Source organism: Trichoderma harzianum (genome assembly GCF_003025095.1).
Source record: "Trichoderma harzianum CBS 226.95 unplaced genomic scaffold M431scaffold_26, whole genome shotgun sequence".
Classification (NCBI taxonomy): Eukaryota; Fungi; Ascomycota; class Sordariomycetes; order Hypocreales; family Hypocreaceae; genus Trichoderma; species Trichoderma harzianum.
The window spans coordinates 89,366-105,795 of NW_020209274.1; the positions used below are offsets into that span (position 1 = coordinate 89,366).

A 16,430-nucleotide genomic window follows, 5' to 3' on the forward strand; every position below is an offset into this window, starting at 1 on the left:
TTGACTAACGCTGTAATTAGTGAGTATGCAACTGATGAGTTGTAATAAAAAGGAAAATCGCTGACTTCTCTAGATATTGCCAACAGAAGCTGAATTTGAAATAATTGATAGGGAATGGTAGAAACCATACATTGATCGGCCTCGCGGTTGCATGCTCTTTGTAAATAAGCCAATATAATACTCATATACCAGCTATATCCCAACGATTTATTAAAATGAACTGAATTGAAGAGAAACTACTTAATTAAATACGGAGAATATAATAATGCAGGAAGGATATAATTAACTTGGAAGAAGTAAGAGTAGATGGGCATTTAAGTAGTGGAGTGAAGTATTTATCTCGAGACACACGTCTGAAAGGTGGGTAGGGGGCCTTTACATATTGTTACCATCTCAATTAGGTCTACAAAAATACTTGGTGTGGATGTTAAATTAGTTGTCACTGCCGACACCACTGTGCAAAATAGAGCTAACGTTTCCTATCTCGCGTTTTTATAGCAGAACTGTGCACAGTAATTCTCAATCCTATCGCTATAGTAAGCAACTAATGGGTGACAGCAGCTTACAAAAAACTTCTGCGCACTTTCAACCGCGTCCAGTTGATCTTGGGGTAGCTTGGTGAAAGCTTGACAGTCATACAAAGCTCCATGAGAGCACTCGCTAGGGCAAGGTTGATGTTTTTGGCCATCCATGTTTGGATTGTCGGGTAATAAGACAAAGGTGGGAGCAGGCGAGGTATTTGTTGGATGAGCTTGGGTCCGTAGACGATACAGTTTTGAGAGGGGATGTTCTCGCCGCGGCCGTCTTGAACCTGGCCATCACTTAAGTTCTCACCGGTAGCCGGTTGGTATTCTGTAACAGAAATATGATCGAACAGCGTTGTACAACTGAACATACCGAGAACCCTTGAATTTGTGTATTTGGGGCCTTTGCCACTATACCTTCCACTTGCATATCCGGCTCAGAAGATTGAGCGGATCTTTGAGGCTAGTAACGACTTAGCAATGGTTGGAGTGAACAATGTATACGGGATGTGTCCTACCTCTCCATAATTTTTGCAGACAGATCACTAGTGTCGCGATACCTCTATTTCTTCAAACATACCTACTGATGCTTGCATCGGTTTCGACGACTTGCGTATCAGCAACAGGTAGATATTCTGCAAGTGGTCCCAAGCGAGCGTGGATGCCCTGCAATGCCCACGTGCAGGGGAATTCGACCGCATGTTGTAATACGACGGTTTTAAGGTGATGCGCAAGGACAACCCTCCGCCGTGTAGTGAAACGATTGAGGATCAATTCTCGACGTTGCGGCAATGGTCGGAGTGATGATTTCGATAGCTCGGAGTGTTGACTGAGTTACAAAGTAACGGTAAGTTAGCTTTTATAATGAAGATAAGGAATCTGTATGAACTTATGAAATCCTAGCGTATTATATAAATGTGATGTATCTGTTGTAAATGCTGTACTCATACTAACATACAAAACCCCAACTTATGATAGTAAGTCGATTTCGTAATGTATTAAAGATAATATTTTACTTTACTATCCCAAACCACGGCCATCGGTCCATTGTTTTGTGTAAGATCAAATTCACCCAGAGTCACGTTTCCGACGACTGAGTTCACACGTCCAGATGTTTGGTCGCGTTCTAATATAATAAGGTTATTCGATACTTCGTTGGCAACTGCAATAAACCGACTATCGGGAGAAATTGAGAAATGTCTTGGAATCTTGCCGTAGGTTGGGGTGTTCCCAATATAGACCAGATGCTCCAACGCATCCGGGTGAACTGAATATATGGCCAGTGTGTCTGTGCTGTACGATACTGTATTACGGTTCGACACATAAGCAAACATCCCATCGTTCGAAAGGGCCACTTCCGCGGCCAGGTTGGTATTGTTCGGTTCTGAGCGATTTGAGCCATGGCCAAGGGTTGAGACGATTTGGACTAGAGAAATGCTCAGGGACGAATGTGGGCGGAGGCCACGGCTATCATTGTTGACGCCGTCGAGAGCGAATACTCTGATCGTGTTGTCCAGCTCGCTTACCAGATACATAAATGTTCGCGTACAATTGAACGCTCGGAATGTGACATGGCGAGGTCCCGTTCCTGACTCGAGGGTGATGTTGTTGATCTGAGTTACTCGTTCTGGCCCGTCGACATGGTAGACGTAGACATGATCTGCCCCTCGGTCTGGTACTATCATATATTCTCCAGTAGGATCGAAAGCAGCAGCATGTGGATTGCTCTGGATCTGAGACTCGTTTGTTCCTGGCCCTGGATGGGTGAGATTGTACTTGAAGACAAAAGTAGCGTCGCCAATTATGCCATGCGATGACAAAGGATAGATAGACACAGTCGAACCATCGCTAGATAAACGAACGAGTAAGTCCAAGAAAAGAAAGAAAGAGAAAAGCTTCTTCCTAGCTGGACGGAAGAATATAATACTTACATGTTGGCGACAGATAAAGTCCTGCCATCTCTGGCAACATCGCAAAAAACGCCTCCCATACCATTTGAGGATTGAGAGATAACAAGACTCAAGGCGTCGGGGTCTTCGGCGTTTTTATCGAAAGAAAAAACCCCCCCAGAGCTTGAACGATTGTTGGGATAACTAGTTCTCGACACAGAATAAAGCAAATTGTCGTGCAATTGCAGCCAGCCTGGTCTGAAGCCGGCTTGGGCTGTGCCAAGAAGGTCTAGACTTCTGGATGACGATTTGCTATGGTCAAATGAGAAAGTGAGAATGCCTCGCTCTTGGTGAGCAATGCGTAACATCGACAATTCCCGGTGATTGATAGAGGCGGATAGGACTGAGCCTACAGTAAGAAGGAGCAGGCCTACGTTAAACATTATGTGAAACATTGGCGATGGGGAGGCGAAATGACAAGTGAGCAGGAAATAGAAGTTCTGAGGGTGATGAGATGGTAACGAGTCTGATGTTGCAGACTGAAAACTCAATTAGAAAACGATATAATAACTACGAACTACAGCCTATATATTTACCAACAGGCTACAACTTAGTTAAGCCTCGCCGCAAATCGCTTCTTTTGCCGAAAATCGCTTATGGAAGATCGCTGATATAGGGACACTGTCAAAATGAGCCACCCTAGGATTACGACTCTAAAACTAACCGTCATTGAGCCAAGCAGTACGTTGTGGCGCTAATGTAAAAAAAGCTAGCAAGCCTCGTCATTCTCTATGTCGCATTTTTAGATCTACCATGCCAACGCCTACAACGCAGCCTCACGACAAGGTAGATGACAAATATCAACAGTCGCAGCATCAGAAGCTTGCGGTGCAATCCTTTGACTAAAATCTACGGTCGTCGAACTTTTGAACTTTTGCGTTGAGGCCAACTATGAACGTTTTAGTCTCATATTCCCGTTCGTCAACCGCGCAACAATGCGTCCATCCTAGAAAAACGCCGTCTTGATCATGCTCTATTAGAAGCCTGTTCACCAGCCATGCCCGGGTTTTACGCCCACGCTGTAGGGTAGAACTATTTGAGCGAGTCAGTAAGGCTATGGCAAGGCCATTGAGGTAAGGGCCTGAAGAGACTTTGTTTCTCTTTTAAGCGGCTCTCTTAGGATAGACACTTGCTACACTGTCTGGTAAAGCCAAACAACTAGCGCTAGTTAAAACATTCCGTCGCACAATGGTTTCTTCAGATCATGATAGCAAAATATTTCCAGCACGTCATCGCAAATACTTGAAATTACGAACTCGAGTTCAGAATAGCGACGATGATGGCAATGTGATGGCAGTCGAGGGTTGGAAAGAATGTATTAGAATTCAGAAGCAGATTTGAGTGAATCCAGAATTGCGCACCTAAGATGCCGTGCTTGCTAGTATCTTCATCACAAACCATTGTTTCCCAAGAGGAAACGGATGACATCAGAGAGCTCTGATGCTCCGTTCGAGGCAACGAGGGCTGAGCAACATAACACTTCTCACGTAGAAATACAACTCTAGCAGTCAACTTGAATGTCCTATGGAAGACACAGCAACCCCGATGGCTGACAGTACGAAGATACAGCCGCCATACAGGTGCGAACAAACCGTAACAGACACGATCATTGATCAGCTCCCCACAGCAGTGTCACAGATTAGCTACCTCGCAATCTATACCGCATTGTAAACTATTTCAGCCGGTATTGCACTACAAATTGAAGAATACTTGCTCGCTGCAGAACTGGCAATTTACATACCACGAGTCATGATTTAGGCTGCTGTATATCTTCTCATATACTATTGAACAAACGCTGCAGCAACAGATTCGATAAGGCATTATTCAGCGGAGGGAGATTGTTTATATAGTAGACATCTTTCCATTCAAGCATTGAGTGAGGAGCGTTACTGTAATAGAATCATCTCTACAGGTTGATCTCATTATACATACGTATGTGAATTCACTGACTATTGTCAAGCGAGAACCTTGACAAAATGATCCCTGAAAGCTCTATGGTACCTATACAGCGTGGATCGCGTTTGAACTTGCTTTGGTCTACTTTATATACCCAGAAAACTGGTGAGGCTATTTTTACTTTATTTTCATCGAAACTGTCTACCGTGCAAACTTTCTTATTTTTTGATACAATTGAACTAACCTTTGGAGAGAATGTGAAAGTTTCTGAAAGTGACAACGCAGAAGTCGGTACTGCGAAGGGCAAGACAGGGGGCACAAGTTCCATAATATTTGCCTATAATTGATTCATCAAAAACTTCAAATTGGAGCAATTAAAGATATAGGAGCTGTGACCACTCTGTCTCTTCCTTCTCTTTCTTTTCAGTTTGAAGATAATGCAACAAAGGCCTATTGCGACAATCCTCCTACCACAAAAAAACTTCCAGTGGTAGTTGGATACCTTGGGTAGCTCTTTTTGATCGAGAGTGGCATCTTGAGCTCCAAGAAGCGTATTATCTATTGATAGCCATGTCACCAGCGCGAAAGGTTTGGTGTGGGAGAGTGAGGTTATCTCCCATAACAGCATAGCTAGCAGTGCTTGTCTCGCAAAGATCGATATCCCCAATTTGAATAAAATTTGCTAGGATAATTCATAATCAGTTTTGGGGGAGAATTCAATCCGCCGTCACCAATTACATTGATCCCTGGATTGATTCTGGATCTTGAATTGAAAGCTGGGGCATAGCATTTGTCTAAACTAGTTTTGACGGTTATACAAACTCCCTTATCTTGATTATAGATGCAGCATGCATAATAGATTAGATCGTAATATAACTCAGCATATTTAAAATAGTTTCTCCAAAATATCAATCGGAAAAGAGTCTGCCATGGCGTAAAATGCACTCTGATTAGGGTGTAATCCATCGCCTGAGTCATATTCTCTTTTTAGTAACGAATGGTGTGCTGGGTCCCGTAAGATCTCATCGAAGTCAACTACAGCGTCGAAGATACTGCTTGTGCGAATCCAGTTGTTGACAGTCTGTCTCGTAGACTCCCTAATTGGGTTCCAGTAAGAGTTTGGGGATGTATTCCCACACTCTTTGGGATCCACTTGCGAAAGGCCAAAGGGCGTTAACGTTGCTACAAAGATTGCAATGCCCTGCGATCTCAGTCGGATAGCAATTTGCTTATACGATGCAGTTAGCCGATTGCTAATGGCCCCTTGACTACAGGAATCGGCGGGTGCCATGCCAATATCGTTTATGCCTTCAAATATCATCACGCAGCTGACACCAGAAAGAGATATAATGTCTCTATCAAGTCTACTCAGCACGCTGGGTCCAAGACCGTCATCCATAACACGATTACCTCCGGCCGCTTGATTCACTATTGCAAGGGAAGTATGTAATCCAGATGTACTGGCCTGTAGTCGCCTAAATAAGATATCCGGCCACCTTTATGTGTAGCGAGTCAGCACTCAAATACAGTAAAGCTTTTTGGTTCGAGAGTATCGAGAGTATAAACGCACCGGGTATCACCATTCGTGATGCTGCATCTGCCGTCTGTAATGCTGTCCCCAATGAGGGCAAAGGCTCGCGTATCTCGAGGTGCAAACACTTCGACACCACTAATGTAGTACCTGTGTGAAGGTCAGAATATTTCAGAACAAGACGCAAAAGTGAATATTATATCTCTGAGTGGAATTCTTCAATCAACGAGAATCTTTACCTACCAGTGATCATTCTGCTTGACGGTAAGGTGATTGAAGTCACCCTCAGACACACGATTGCCTTTAGTGTAATACGAGGTAGTGCGACTACCTGGGTGCGTAATTATGCACTGTGCGTCATGACCAGCTTCAAAGAAGATACTGATACTCAATACAGTATTAGAGTTTAAGGGAAACCCAAAGTTTACGGCGTCAGAAACCATAAGCGCTCCGGCTGGAATAATAGAAGATTCGCTTCCGCCAAATCTGACGTTTTGTATGGTTTCGGAATGAATCTCTGTGGTCCCCGACTTATCCTTGGTCGCTAGTGCCAGCGTTGTTTGTGATATGGTAATGGGCTTAGACCCAAACGCATTCGATAGCCTGACTCGCAAGAATTTCTCGGTTCCAATTGATAGTCGTACGGTTTGACGAATAGTGGTGTTACAAAAGGCCACACCACCTTGTATCTGCGACGGAGGTTTTATTGTGAGTTTGTGTAGGGTATTTAGAAAGGCGCTCAAACTTGATGCGGTTGGAAGTTACAGCTTTTGCCAAACTACAGTGTTATACTCACAAAGTCATCTGGGGGAAGGCTATCACTTTCTGCAAGCATTGGCATACTAGCCCAGGTGTGAACCCAATGCCCTTGGCTGTTTGAAGTTGAACTCATAATAGCTGGACTGTCGTAGTTAGGAGCGATAATTCACGAGTACTTGCTATGGTTGATCTGTAGTAGTAAGAAAATACTGGCTTAAACAGCCTTTCATAGGGACACATGTAGATTTAGTGCTCCACCGGGTAAATTTGCAAACAAATGTGCCCACCAATCATCAACCTAGTAATCTGAGTAGCCTAAATGCAGAGGGGGTAACGGACCACAGAGGTCAGAAGTTCTTTTGGTAGGTAGTGGGTTTACGTTCAAAGAAGGAAACAGGGAGGCCTATGCTGTACCTTTTGAACAGTGTCTCAACCCATCACCATTGAAGCCTCTGAATGCAACCGGGGCTCTTCATATATCTGGTGAGGGGGGCGCTCCCTAAGTTGTCCTAGTATTGTGAGTCAATATCTTCTCTACCTGTCGCAATTTACCGTCTACATTAACTATTTCAAAAAAATGCAGAAGGTGGCTGTAGCTTTGCGAAGCCGCAAAAATAGAGGCAAGAAATATTTTGATGAAATATCGTCCTCCGGCCAGAACCATTCCGAAATGTGTTTCGTTCAAAGCATGAGACCAATACCAATGATCCAACAACGACTCATGAATCAGATGTAGAATTAATATATATGTATTTTTGTTTTCAAAACCTAGAAATGCGTCTTGGGATGCTTCTATTTATATTTCCATGCAACCTTTTCTAATCAGCTGAACTGCTCTAGTCCACCACACCTCGTGGCAAGAATGAAACGTAGTCTACCGGAGCGAGTTCGTTCCCATCTGGCTTACCAACGATCTTCAGTGAATCGCCCTTTTCGACATTCACACTATTGAAGGTGACTCGAGTAGCAGAATGGCCGTCAATACGATCCGAGAAGTCATGGCTCAGTTTGTCCTCAAGATCACCTGTCCAAGCACCAACTAACTTTTCATTCAAAAAGACTTGATACTGAGATCTGCCATCCAGATGATCGTAGTAGTTAATTGCGACGTCGTAAACCCCAGAGGGAAAAGTAACAGTACACTGTGCAGTACCGATATTCGCCCCTGGGATCGTCGCGATCGCTTTTCCTCCAGAGGCAGCCTCGAATGGCGTGACAGGAACCACTGCATATCCTTCAAGAGTCATATCTTCCGCCTCAATTCTCCATGCATGGTTACCAACTCGGTTATGTTCGTCTTTAATGCCACACTTGGCGTAGTAGAAATTGTTAATTGAGTCTCGCCATACCAGTGCATGGCCTGCTTGATACCGTAGACGGAAAGCCACATGGTCAAATCGATCATTGTCTATCAATCCTCGCAAAGCTTCCCACTGCTGCGGAAATGTCTGGGCGACAAGAGCTCCGGCATAGTGGGAGTCATAGAAGTGCTGAATGACTGTTTTACCAGACTTCAGACGATGAGTGTACGGAACATGATGAAACCATAAGAGAAGCTCATCGGGAGTGGTGTCAATACGCTCAAACCGCTCAGCAACAACTTGAGGATATTGCCCAGAATTTCCTGTTCCAGTGGCGACAGTTCGATCCATGCCAATCGAATGTGCATTAGCACGAGTCCACTGACCCCATCCATTGCCGTCCTGCGACGCTGGGCAGGGACCATAATGGCAATGTGTGACAATATCGCACAAAGTTTGAATGCCGAGATTGCCACTGTAATCTTCATATGTTGGCCATGAAGCCATGGAAATACTTGTTATGGTATCCACGATGGTTTTGTGTAAACCGAAGGTCAGATGTGTCCAGCTTTGGATTATATCAATTTCGCTTTGCTGAGGGTCCCAAGTGCACAGTCCATATGCATACAGGTTAGCCATAGCAAGATGACTTCCCAACCATGTAGGGTCGTTTCCTACATTAACCACAGCCGCGTAACCACTTCTACTCCAGTTGAAGCGTTGACCAGATACTATATCTCGGACCAAGGACTGCTGACCATCTACATGGAGATCAAAATTGAAAATGGTCTTCCAAAGCGGTGGTAAATACACAACATGATCTTGTTGGCCAAGATACTCTTGTGTCACTTGCAATTCGAGAATAATAGGCGTTTTCCGCAGGTGAGCAAGAAGGGGCGACGGTGGTTCCCGGATCTGAAAATCAATGGGACCGTATTTGATCTGAATAATGACATTATCTTCGAATTGAGTATCCAGCCCATCAAAATACTCAACCGCAGCGTTCGCCCTGTCATTCTTCCAGTCAGATTCATCAAGGTGGTGGTTGTAGACGAAGGCTCGATACATGACGACGCCATCACCGTGAGGCTGCAGGGCTCTGGCAAACATGTTCGCACCATCGGCAAGAGTGCGACCATATGTCAGTGGACCTGGCTGTCCTTCAGAATTTGCCTTGATCAGATACCCTAGCATATCAGGGACATGACGATATAGCTCAGAAGTAATGCTCCCCCACCAAGCAATGACGTCGGGATCCAAAGGATCAGATGTGCGCAGACCTCCGAGGCCTTTTGGTGTATCAAAATACAGAGAGATGCCAATTCGAACTCCCCATGGTCTCATTATGTCGGCAATCCGAGCCAGTCCTTGCATATTTATGGGATTAAGAAGGTTGTAATTGGAGTTGACGTTATTCACAATCAGGCCATTCAGCCCAACAGATGCCAGAAGCCGCGCATATTGTTGAACACGAGTCAGATCTTCGAGCACGTATCCGTCCGCAAAAAATATCGAAGGGCCCGCATATCCTCTCTCAATGCTGCCGTCCAGGTTATCCCACTGATTTACCCACCGAATTGGAGCGCTGGGGTTGGATATATGCATATTGGGCAGCGGCTGGTTCCGGGACAGAAGCCTAAGGAACTCAAAAGCGCCGTATAGTGCACCTTGTTCGTTTTGGCCGATGATCTCTGTAGCCTTCCCATCTTTACAGATGAGACAGTATCCATCCTCTTTCAGAGACAGTGTATCAGGAGTGTCCCGGCCAGCAGATAAGAACGTTTTCACAGTTCCTACAACAATAGAGGAGACATCTGCGAATCCCAGGAGCTTCGTCTCCAGGTTGACACTCTGGCCCAATATTTTAGACAGACCGACTTGCAGCTCTCTTGCGGCAGTGAATACAGGACTGCTTTGGTTGCCCGTAAGGGAGATAATTGTTGAGTATCGGGAGCGTAGGTTGGCAAACTCGTCAGGAAGTGCGGCATACCGCAACCAGCCGTCGAGGCCAGTCTCAGACGGGAGCATACTCAGAATTTTGACCACGAAGGAAACAAAGTGAGAAATTCGGAATATTTCAGGCTGGAGATACAAATGTGAGCAGTAAGGTAAGCTTCATCGATTCTGTGGTCAAGTTTTGGGAGCTGCAAGACACTAAATAACCATGGATGCTACCAGCAACTGTTATCTAAGTAGCGACTCAATCCCCATGTTTATCCAACGCATATTCGACAATGCCGATTACCATTAGACGGCAAATTCACTTCAGCCTGAGATACTCAATGTGCAAAGCTTTGTTCAATATGCGGGGTAGTTGCTCCGTAAAATCAGGGGAAATGCAGCAGTGGAGCAAGTAGTGATTCCTAAAGGGCCAAAATTGGTTTTGCCAATTTAACAGCCACTAACGACAAGTTGCGCAAGCTACGTGCTGAGATCAGCGTTAGGGATTGAAAATGCACCGGCTAATATGCTTGACAAGGTCTTGGGGACATGGCAGGCGTTATGTTTTCTGAGAATCGTATAATTATCCAGAATACCTACCTTTCAATCAAGCAGGGGGGATACACGTATGTATATAAGAACTTTAGTCCCTGCTGTAAAACAAAAGACATTGTGCTTAGCAAATTATAGGAAGGTCTCTCTTGATAGTTACTTGACACAAGAAAGGGATGAAAGCAATCGCCCTTGTCACCGTGGGGCTCGTGGGGTCGATTGTGCCAACTGCCACAGCAGCCAAAATTAAGATCAATACCAGTTCAAAGCTGCAGCGCATTGACGGCTTTGGCTTCTCCCAGGCATTTGGGCGAGCTTCTGAATTTCAGGCTGCAGACCCTGAATTGCGAAAGAAGGCACTTGACCTTCTCTTTGACACAAAAACAGGTGCTGGATTCAGCATCATCCGAAATTGGATCCCTTCCACTACTGCGCTTTCCATTGAGCCAAACAGCCCTGGATTGGCCTCCAATAAGCCCAATTACACGTGGGATGGCGACGATGAAGGCCAAGTTTGGTTCACCAAGCAGGCCGTCAGCTATGGTGTGAAGACTATTTATGCGGATGCGTGGAGTGCACCTGGCTATATGAAGACCAACGGAGATGAGGCCACGCCTGGGTATGTATTGTTAGGCTCTTAGACGTAAAGAATCGCAGCTAATAGCTTCTTCCAGATATCTCTGTGGAACAACTGGCCACACTTGCTCGACTGGTGACTGGAGGCAGGCTTTCGCCAACTATCTTGTTCAATACGTTAAGTTCTACGAGCAAGAAGGCCTTGACATCACCCATCTTGGATTCTTGAATGAACCAGACATCGAGTATGTGATTTCTTTGTCTTGCATACAGGCTTGTATCAAAACGTTCTTGTTGATGCTGATATTTACGTCTTAAAAGGGTTGGATACTCGCAGATGCAGATTAGTCCCAACGCCCAAGAGGCCATCTCCTTCATCCCAACTCTCTACGAGACAGTCAAACGCGCACACTTGGATCTGAGGCTTACCTGCTGTGATGCAGTGGGTTGGGATTCACAAGCCAATTATACTAATCATCTAATGGCCACCGGAATGCAGAAGTACCTCGACATTATATCTTCCCACATGTACTCAGACGACGCTACATTTCCGCTAAAGACGAACCTGCCCACCTGGCTCACAGAGGCAGGAGTTGAGACGAGTACTGCCCCATTTACTACGACATGGTACGATAATGGTGCTCTGAATGAGGGTATGACGTGGGCGAGCAAACTAGCAACAGGATTTGTCGATGCTGGACTCTCTGCATATTTGTTTTGGGAGGGCTTTGAGATTGGTCAGAACCAGTCCGCAAGCCATCTTGTCGATGTTCTTGGAGATGAACCCGAGCCCTCCAGCGTTTACTATGCTTTCACCATGTGGTCGCGATTCATTCGCCCCGGTGCAAACCGCATTGCCGTCAGCGGTGCTTTGCCAAATGTCATTATCGCAGCGTTCCAGAACAATGACAAATCTGTCATCGCCATTTTTACCAACAGCGGCAGTTCGTCACAGCTTGCTGATATTGCTATTCCTGCCGGGAAGAAACCTAGTGCACAAGTCTGGTTGACCGATAACGATCACAGGGTGTCTGAAATCAACTTTAAGCGGCGGGGCTCGTCTATCGAGGTTGCAATTCCTCCCAACAGTGTCATTACCGTCAAGTTTTCTTCGCGATTATAAGCGGTCTAACGACCCATGTGGCAGCACATCCGACTAGAGAGTTGGCAATAATATTTATTGCAGATTAATGTTATTACTGCTTATTTGCAAATACTTTTGCCGTTATTTCTGAGTAATGACTGTATTCTAGCAGGAACAAATTCTGTAACACCTAACTGACTTCTTTAGTTTGAGGGTAGTGAATAAAGTAGGCTACCGGGTCATTTGATCACTATTATTTGTAATTCCCAATTAGATCACCTAGGAGGAGAGGCTCTATCCAATTGCAGCACGCGTTACAATAATACCCTACACTTTGTGCACTTGGGTGCGTTTGTCCAGAGGCTCCTTTGGAAGCTGCTACATACCGCAACAACTATCTTTTTTTGGCTAATGCTAGAATGTAGTTCCCAACTTCCCCTTCCCCCCCTCGTTAGTGTAAAGGATCCATCCCAGGGTCCCTTCCCCTCCTCTTCTGCAAATGGAAAAGCAGGGAGGGGTTATAACGCCTGGTATTCTACCCCAGATGCTAATCACGGCATCTTTCTTTTGTTTTTTTACGCTACGCTTCATGTCCTTTTGCTCTCACAAAGGTAATAATCCTCAGCCTGTGGGCCCTAAGTCAGATCTTTCTCCATTTGAACTTTTTCATTATGTCACTCCAGGAGCATACGTCCTATATTTCTGGTGAAGATAGGATTACAAAGGTATTGGTACAGCGGTATTACTCAATCAGGCCCTCTCTCCTCAGTCATCAGGTTATAACACTATTATCGCACCATCTTGGCTTCCTCTTAACCAATCCCCTCGTTACAGTTTGTGGAATCCTCTGGTTAATTTTTCCGGCATCTGACGCTCTTCTCCATTCGAGACTAACCGTGCTGGTTCTCCGGAGGATAGGAAAGTCCAGGTCACTGGAGCATTTACCCTAAATTCAATGACGAGGGTGTCGACATCCAACACCAAAATGGTTTTGTCGCGACGTATCGCCAAAACGGCACTGAATGATTGGTCGGAAAAATACCTTGACGGGTAAATCCTTAAAATTTGTACCAAGCGGGCTCCTCTTTCGGTTCGCGAGACTGTGGAGTTGAAGGATCTTCTATAGCGTTGACGGGACAAAAATCGCAAAGCTTGTTACAAATAGAATAGAATACAGTGAATAAATTACATATAGGTTATTCATAATATAATATCATTTGCTTGATCCACTATGGCCAAGAAAACGGCTCATTCTCATGATAAAACAAGAATAATATTGGAATTCTGTAATATATTTTGATTAGTTGCTTTAAACCTTGTGTTATAGTGGGACATAGACTTTACTATGATACTACATATATTACACGCCAAGTGAAGCAATTGCTTTTGCAACAATACGATAGATCTATTTGTGTCGATTCTGCAGGGGAACCGGTTGCGAGCGATCACAAGAATTAGTATATGACGACTCAGCTTCAATTCAAACAGAGTATTATATTAGACCTGACCAAGATAATAGTATTACTAGTTCCATACCTCCATTCAATAGTCGGAGAGCTGGAATCACGTCAGGATGTGTGTTTAATGCTGTTTGTGAAACTCAGACATATCCGTGCTGTCGACAACCGTATCCTTGAATTCACGAGCTTTTATATTCTGGGAAAACAAGAGATCCAGTTCTTCGTAAGTCCTACCTTTGCTTTCTGGGAGGCGAAAATAGCCCCACAACAAACAAAGCAGAGCAAAAGCGGCTGCCAAAAAGGCAGTCTTGCCCTTCAAATTTCCCGCTGTAGGGTTCAGAGTATAGGGAGCCACAGTGGCGCTGAACACATTCGCAACGTTGTATGCGTTACGAGCCAGAGATATACTCTTGGACCGAAGGCGGGTGGAAGATATCTCGCCAACAACGACGAAGGCAGTCGGACCAATAGTCAACTGGTAAACGACATACCAGACAAGATACATAATAGCCTGGCCGTAACCCAATCCCGTGGTTTGGTGAGCAAGTGCTAAAAACCCAAGGATAAACATAGAACAAGACATGCCGGCATATCCACAGAGCATGATTCCACGTCGGCCAAATCGTGCAGTCACAAATACCGAAAGTAGAGTACACAAGAAATGAATGCCGCCTTGTCCAATGGTCATTTTATAAGCGTTGGCTGCCGGTAACCCAGCCTGCTCGTAAAAGTAGGACGAGTAGTTAGCTATGGCAAAACCGCAGAGAACCTGAGATGCCCAAACGACGCATCCGATTTCGGTACGCCACAGGTTTGTTCCGCGAAAACAGTCCCTGTATGAGGCACCTTCCGTCATGGCCATCTCTAGATTGGTGGTTTGGACCATCAATGCAACGGATTGCTTGCTGGTTTCCGATCTCTTGGACGAAAGTCGCTTCATAGACTTCTCAGCTTCTTCGATACGACCTTTGCGAACAAGCCACCATGGAGACTCGGGAGCAAACAGGAGTGGGGGAATAACAATAACAGGCCAAATCCACTGGATGGCCAGCGGGATTCGCCAAGACCATTCGCCAGTGCGATTTACCAAGCCGTAGAGGACGCCATATGAAACGAATTGGCCGACTCCCCAGCAAAGGACAACGAAAGTCTCGAGGTATGCCCGAAGAGCTACTGGAGCAACCTCTGAGGCATATGCCGGAGCCAAAGTGGTGAAAACGCCCCACGCCAAACCACACAGCAGCTCGCCGGCAAAGAGCACCTCAATGGTCTTTGAAAAGAAGGGGATAAATAGAACCCCACTGAGAAATACAAGGGTTCCCAAAACGGCTTTCTTGTGACCAAACCACTCAGTAATCAAGCCGTTGAGATAAATGCCAACGATATTGCCCAGAGGGCTAGCCAGTCCTAAAGCAGTCTGCCACTTTGCCTCCAATTGGTATTTCCCTTGTCCTTGGGTATGCCCAAATTGCTGTTGAAAAGCGGGATAGGCGAAAAGAGAGCCGATGAGAGCCGTGTCGTATCCGTCCATAATGACTACGATTGAGACAATCATGGACCACATGCATGCTTGCGGGTACATCTTGACTGCCTTGAGAAAAGTCAAGCTATGTTCTTCTTCCGTTGCATTGCGAGCATCTTCGGCGATGTTGGTCCAGCTGTCGGCTGTTTCGAAGGCTTCAACTTGCGGCATATGCTCCGCCGCTATTTTCTTGTTTGTCTCTTGAGACATCTCCAGAGATTGGGTATGAGCCATGTGCTCGTTTAATGTAAATGAACCGCTTTTAAGTGAAGAAGTAGTCAGATTCAGCGGCACTATGATTGTTGAATATGAGATCTCGGTCCTTGAATTCTGCCAGTAATACCTTTGGCTTTATACCCCACGCTCTGCTACCTCTAACCAGATATTAACAGGGTTGGATGGTGAAAGCATTCATATCCCGTGTCTCTTTCGCTACCAATTTAGCCTACGATACACGATTCGCTATTTGTTTAGCTGAGAAACTTTACCCTACCAATCGGCTAAATCTCCCGATGACGGGTAAATCCTCTTAGAGTCAAGCAGGAATGTAGAAGTCATCAGAATCGTTGGATGAGAGAGTTGACCAACGGTCATAGGATTTCTACAGCCCGAATCTTTGAACGAGAACTGCCACATATCCATTTAGTGGCGATATGCGGGGTTGGAAAGCAGGGGAAAACTTAACAGTTGTTGGTGGTCGCTGATCTTGGAGGTGGGTGTAATGTAGCAGACATTAGGCGATTGACAGTCGATCAGCTGGGAAGAATATTCCGTCCCGGTCTGTGTTGCAATCGGTAACTGTGCTTCCCAACCTAGGTAAGTCATGTTTTACGGGGTTCGTGATTTCGATGTCGTAATTTAATGTAAAATTTAGGGTCTGTAGTGTAATAGCCATACACTGTGAAAACGACTGGGGGTTTATATTTGATACTTGTTAATTATTACAGCTGAAGGAACCGTCATGTTAAATGCCAAAACGCGCAGCTCCTCTGGCAAGTGGGTGCTCTACCCTGCCTACGGCAATGACTATGCCATTTGTTTATGCAACAATGCTAAGTCTCCCTGTTGCTATCACCACAGATACATAGCTCTAAAAGTAAATAGTACGGTTCTACAATTACCGAGAGCTCACGGGAAAGGGAAAAGGGTGTAGCTCTCTTGGCGCAATTCCTGTTAGGAAAGAGTCCGGAGTGCGTGGTTATTCTTGTTATTCACTGCGATTATAGCAACACGTTTATTGAGAGAATCGATTCCTCAAAGCTTGGAACAAGTCTCACTGGATGAAATATATAGATATACACCTATATTACTTCCATCATAATTAAACCTAGCTGC

At 45.2% G+C, this 16,430-nt stretch overlaps 7 protein-coding genes across 7 annotated transcripts; 2 read left to right on the forward strand and 5 right to left on the reverse strand.

Moving 5' to 3' along the window:
* Positions 1 to 432: 432 nt before the first annotated feature.
* Positions 433 to 1,225, reverse strand: M431DRAFT_487763 (hypothetical protein; the record flags this gene model as incomplete). The annotated part of the gene is made up of 5 exons (XM_024916501.1): positions 433 to 454; positions 567 to 811; positions 898 to 987; positions 1,043 to 1,044; positions 1,105 to 1,225. The coding sequence occupies 5 exons, from the start codon at positions 1,223 to 1,225 to the stop codon at positions 433 to 435; spliced, it is 480 nt and encodes a 159-aa protein (XP_024767996.1).
* Positions 1,226 to 1,452: 227 nt separating this feature from the next.
* Positions 1,453 to 2,826, reverse strand: M431DRAFT_155768 (hypothetical protein). Its single transcript, XM_024912938.1, has 2 exons — positions 2,456 to 2,826; positions 1,453 to 2,372 (listed from the first exon to the last, which is right to left on the reverse strand). The coding sequence occupies exons 1-2, from the start codon at positions 2,779 to 2,781 to the stop codon at positions 1,523 to 1,525; spliced, it is 1,176 nt and encodes a 391-aa protein (XP_024767997.1). The 5' UTR covers positions 2,782 to 2,826; the 3' UTR covers positions 1,453 to 1,522.
* A 2,319-nt stretch (positions 2,827 to 5,145) lies between these two features.
* M431DRAFT_525479 (hypothetical protein) lies at positions 5,146 to 6,830 on the reverse strand. Its single transcript, XM_024920622.1, has 4 exons — positions 6,697 to 6,830; positions 6,144 to 6,589; positions 5,940 to 6,050; positions 5,146 to 5,865 (listed from the first exon to the last, which is right to left on the reverse strand). The coding sequence occupies exons 1-4, from the start codon at positions 6,790 to 6,792 to the stop codon at positions 5,256 to 5,258; spliced, it is 1,263 nt and encodes a 420-aa protein (XP_024767998.1). The 5' UTR covers positions 6,793 to 6,830; the 3' UTR covers positions 5,146 to 5,255.
* Positions 6,831 to 7,427: 597 nt separating this feature from the next.
* M431DRAFT_21376 (glycoside hydrolase family 67 protein) lies at positions 7,428 to 10,572 on the reverse strand (the record flags this gene model as incomplete). Its single annotated transcript, XM_024913484.1, has 2 exons — positions 7,428 to 10,042; positions 10,564 to 10,572. 2 exons carry the CDS (start codon positions 10,570 to 10,572, stop codon positions 7,496 to 7,498), a joined length of 2,556 nt encoding a protein of 851 aa, XP_024767999.1. The 3' UTR covers positions 7,428 to 7,495.
* Positions 10,517 to 12,354, forward strand: M431DRAFT_525481 (glycoside hydrolase family 30 protein). Its single transcript, XM_024920623.1, has 4 exons — positions 10,517 to 10,527; positions 10,592 to 11,072; positions 11,128 to 11,274; positions 11,351 to 12,354. Exons 2-4 carry the CDS (start codon positions 10,630 to 10,632, stop codon positions 12,150 to 12,152), a joined length of 1,392 nt encoding a protein of 463 aa, XP_024768000.1. The 5' UTR covers positions 10,517 to 10,527; positions 10,592 to 10,629; the 3' UTR covers positions 12,153 to 12,354.
* A 338-nt stretch (positions 12,355 to 12,692) lies between these two features.
* M431DRAFT_328621 (hypothetical protein) lies at positions 12,693 to 13,302 on the forward strand. Its single transcript, XM_024914349.1, has 2 exons — positions 12,693 to 12,946; positions 13,032 to 13,302. Exons 1-2 carry the CDS (start codon positions 12,785 to 12,787, stop codon positions 13,137 to 13,139), a joined length of 270 nt encoding a protein of 89 aa, XP_024768001.1. The 5' UTR covers positions 12,693 to 12,784; the 3' UTR covers positions 13,140 to 13,302.
* A 302-nt stretch (positions 13,303 to 13,604) lies between these two features.
* Positions 13,605 to 15,385, reverse strand: M431DRAFT_513737 (hypothetical protein). Its single transcript, XM_024920086.1, has one exon. The coding sequence runs from the start codon at positions 15,327 to 15,329 to the stop codon at positions 13,695 to 13,697; it is 1,635 nt and encodes a 544-aa protein (XP_024768002.1). The 5' UTR covers positions 15,330 to 15,385; the 3' UTR covers positions 13,605 to 13,694.
* Between the last annotated feature and the right edge of the window lie 1,045 nt (positions 15,386 to 16,430).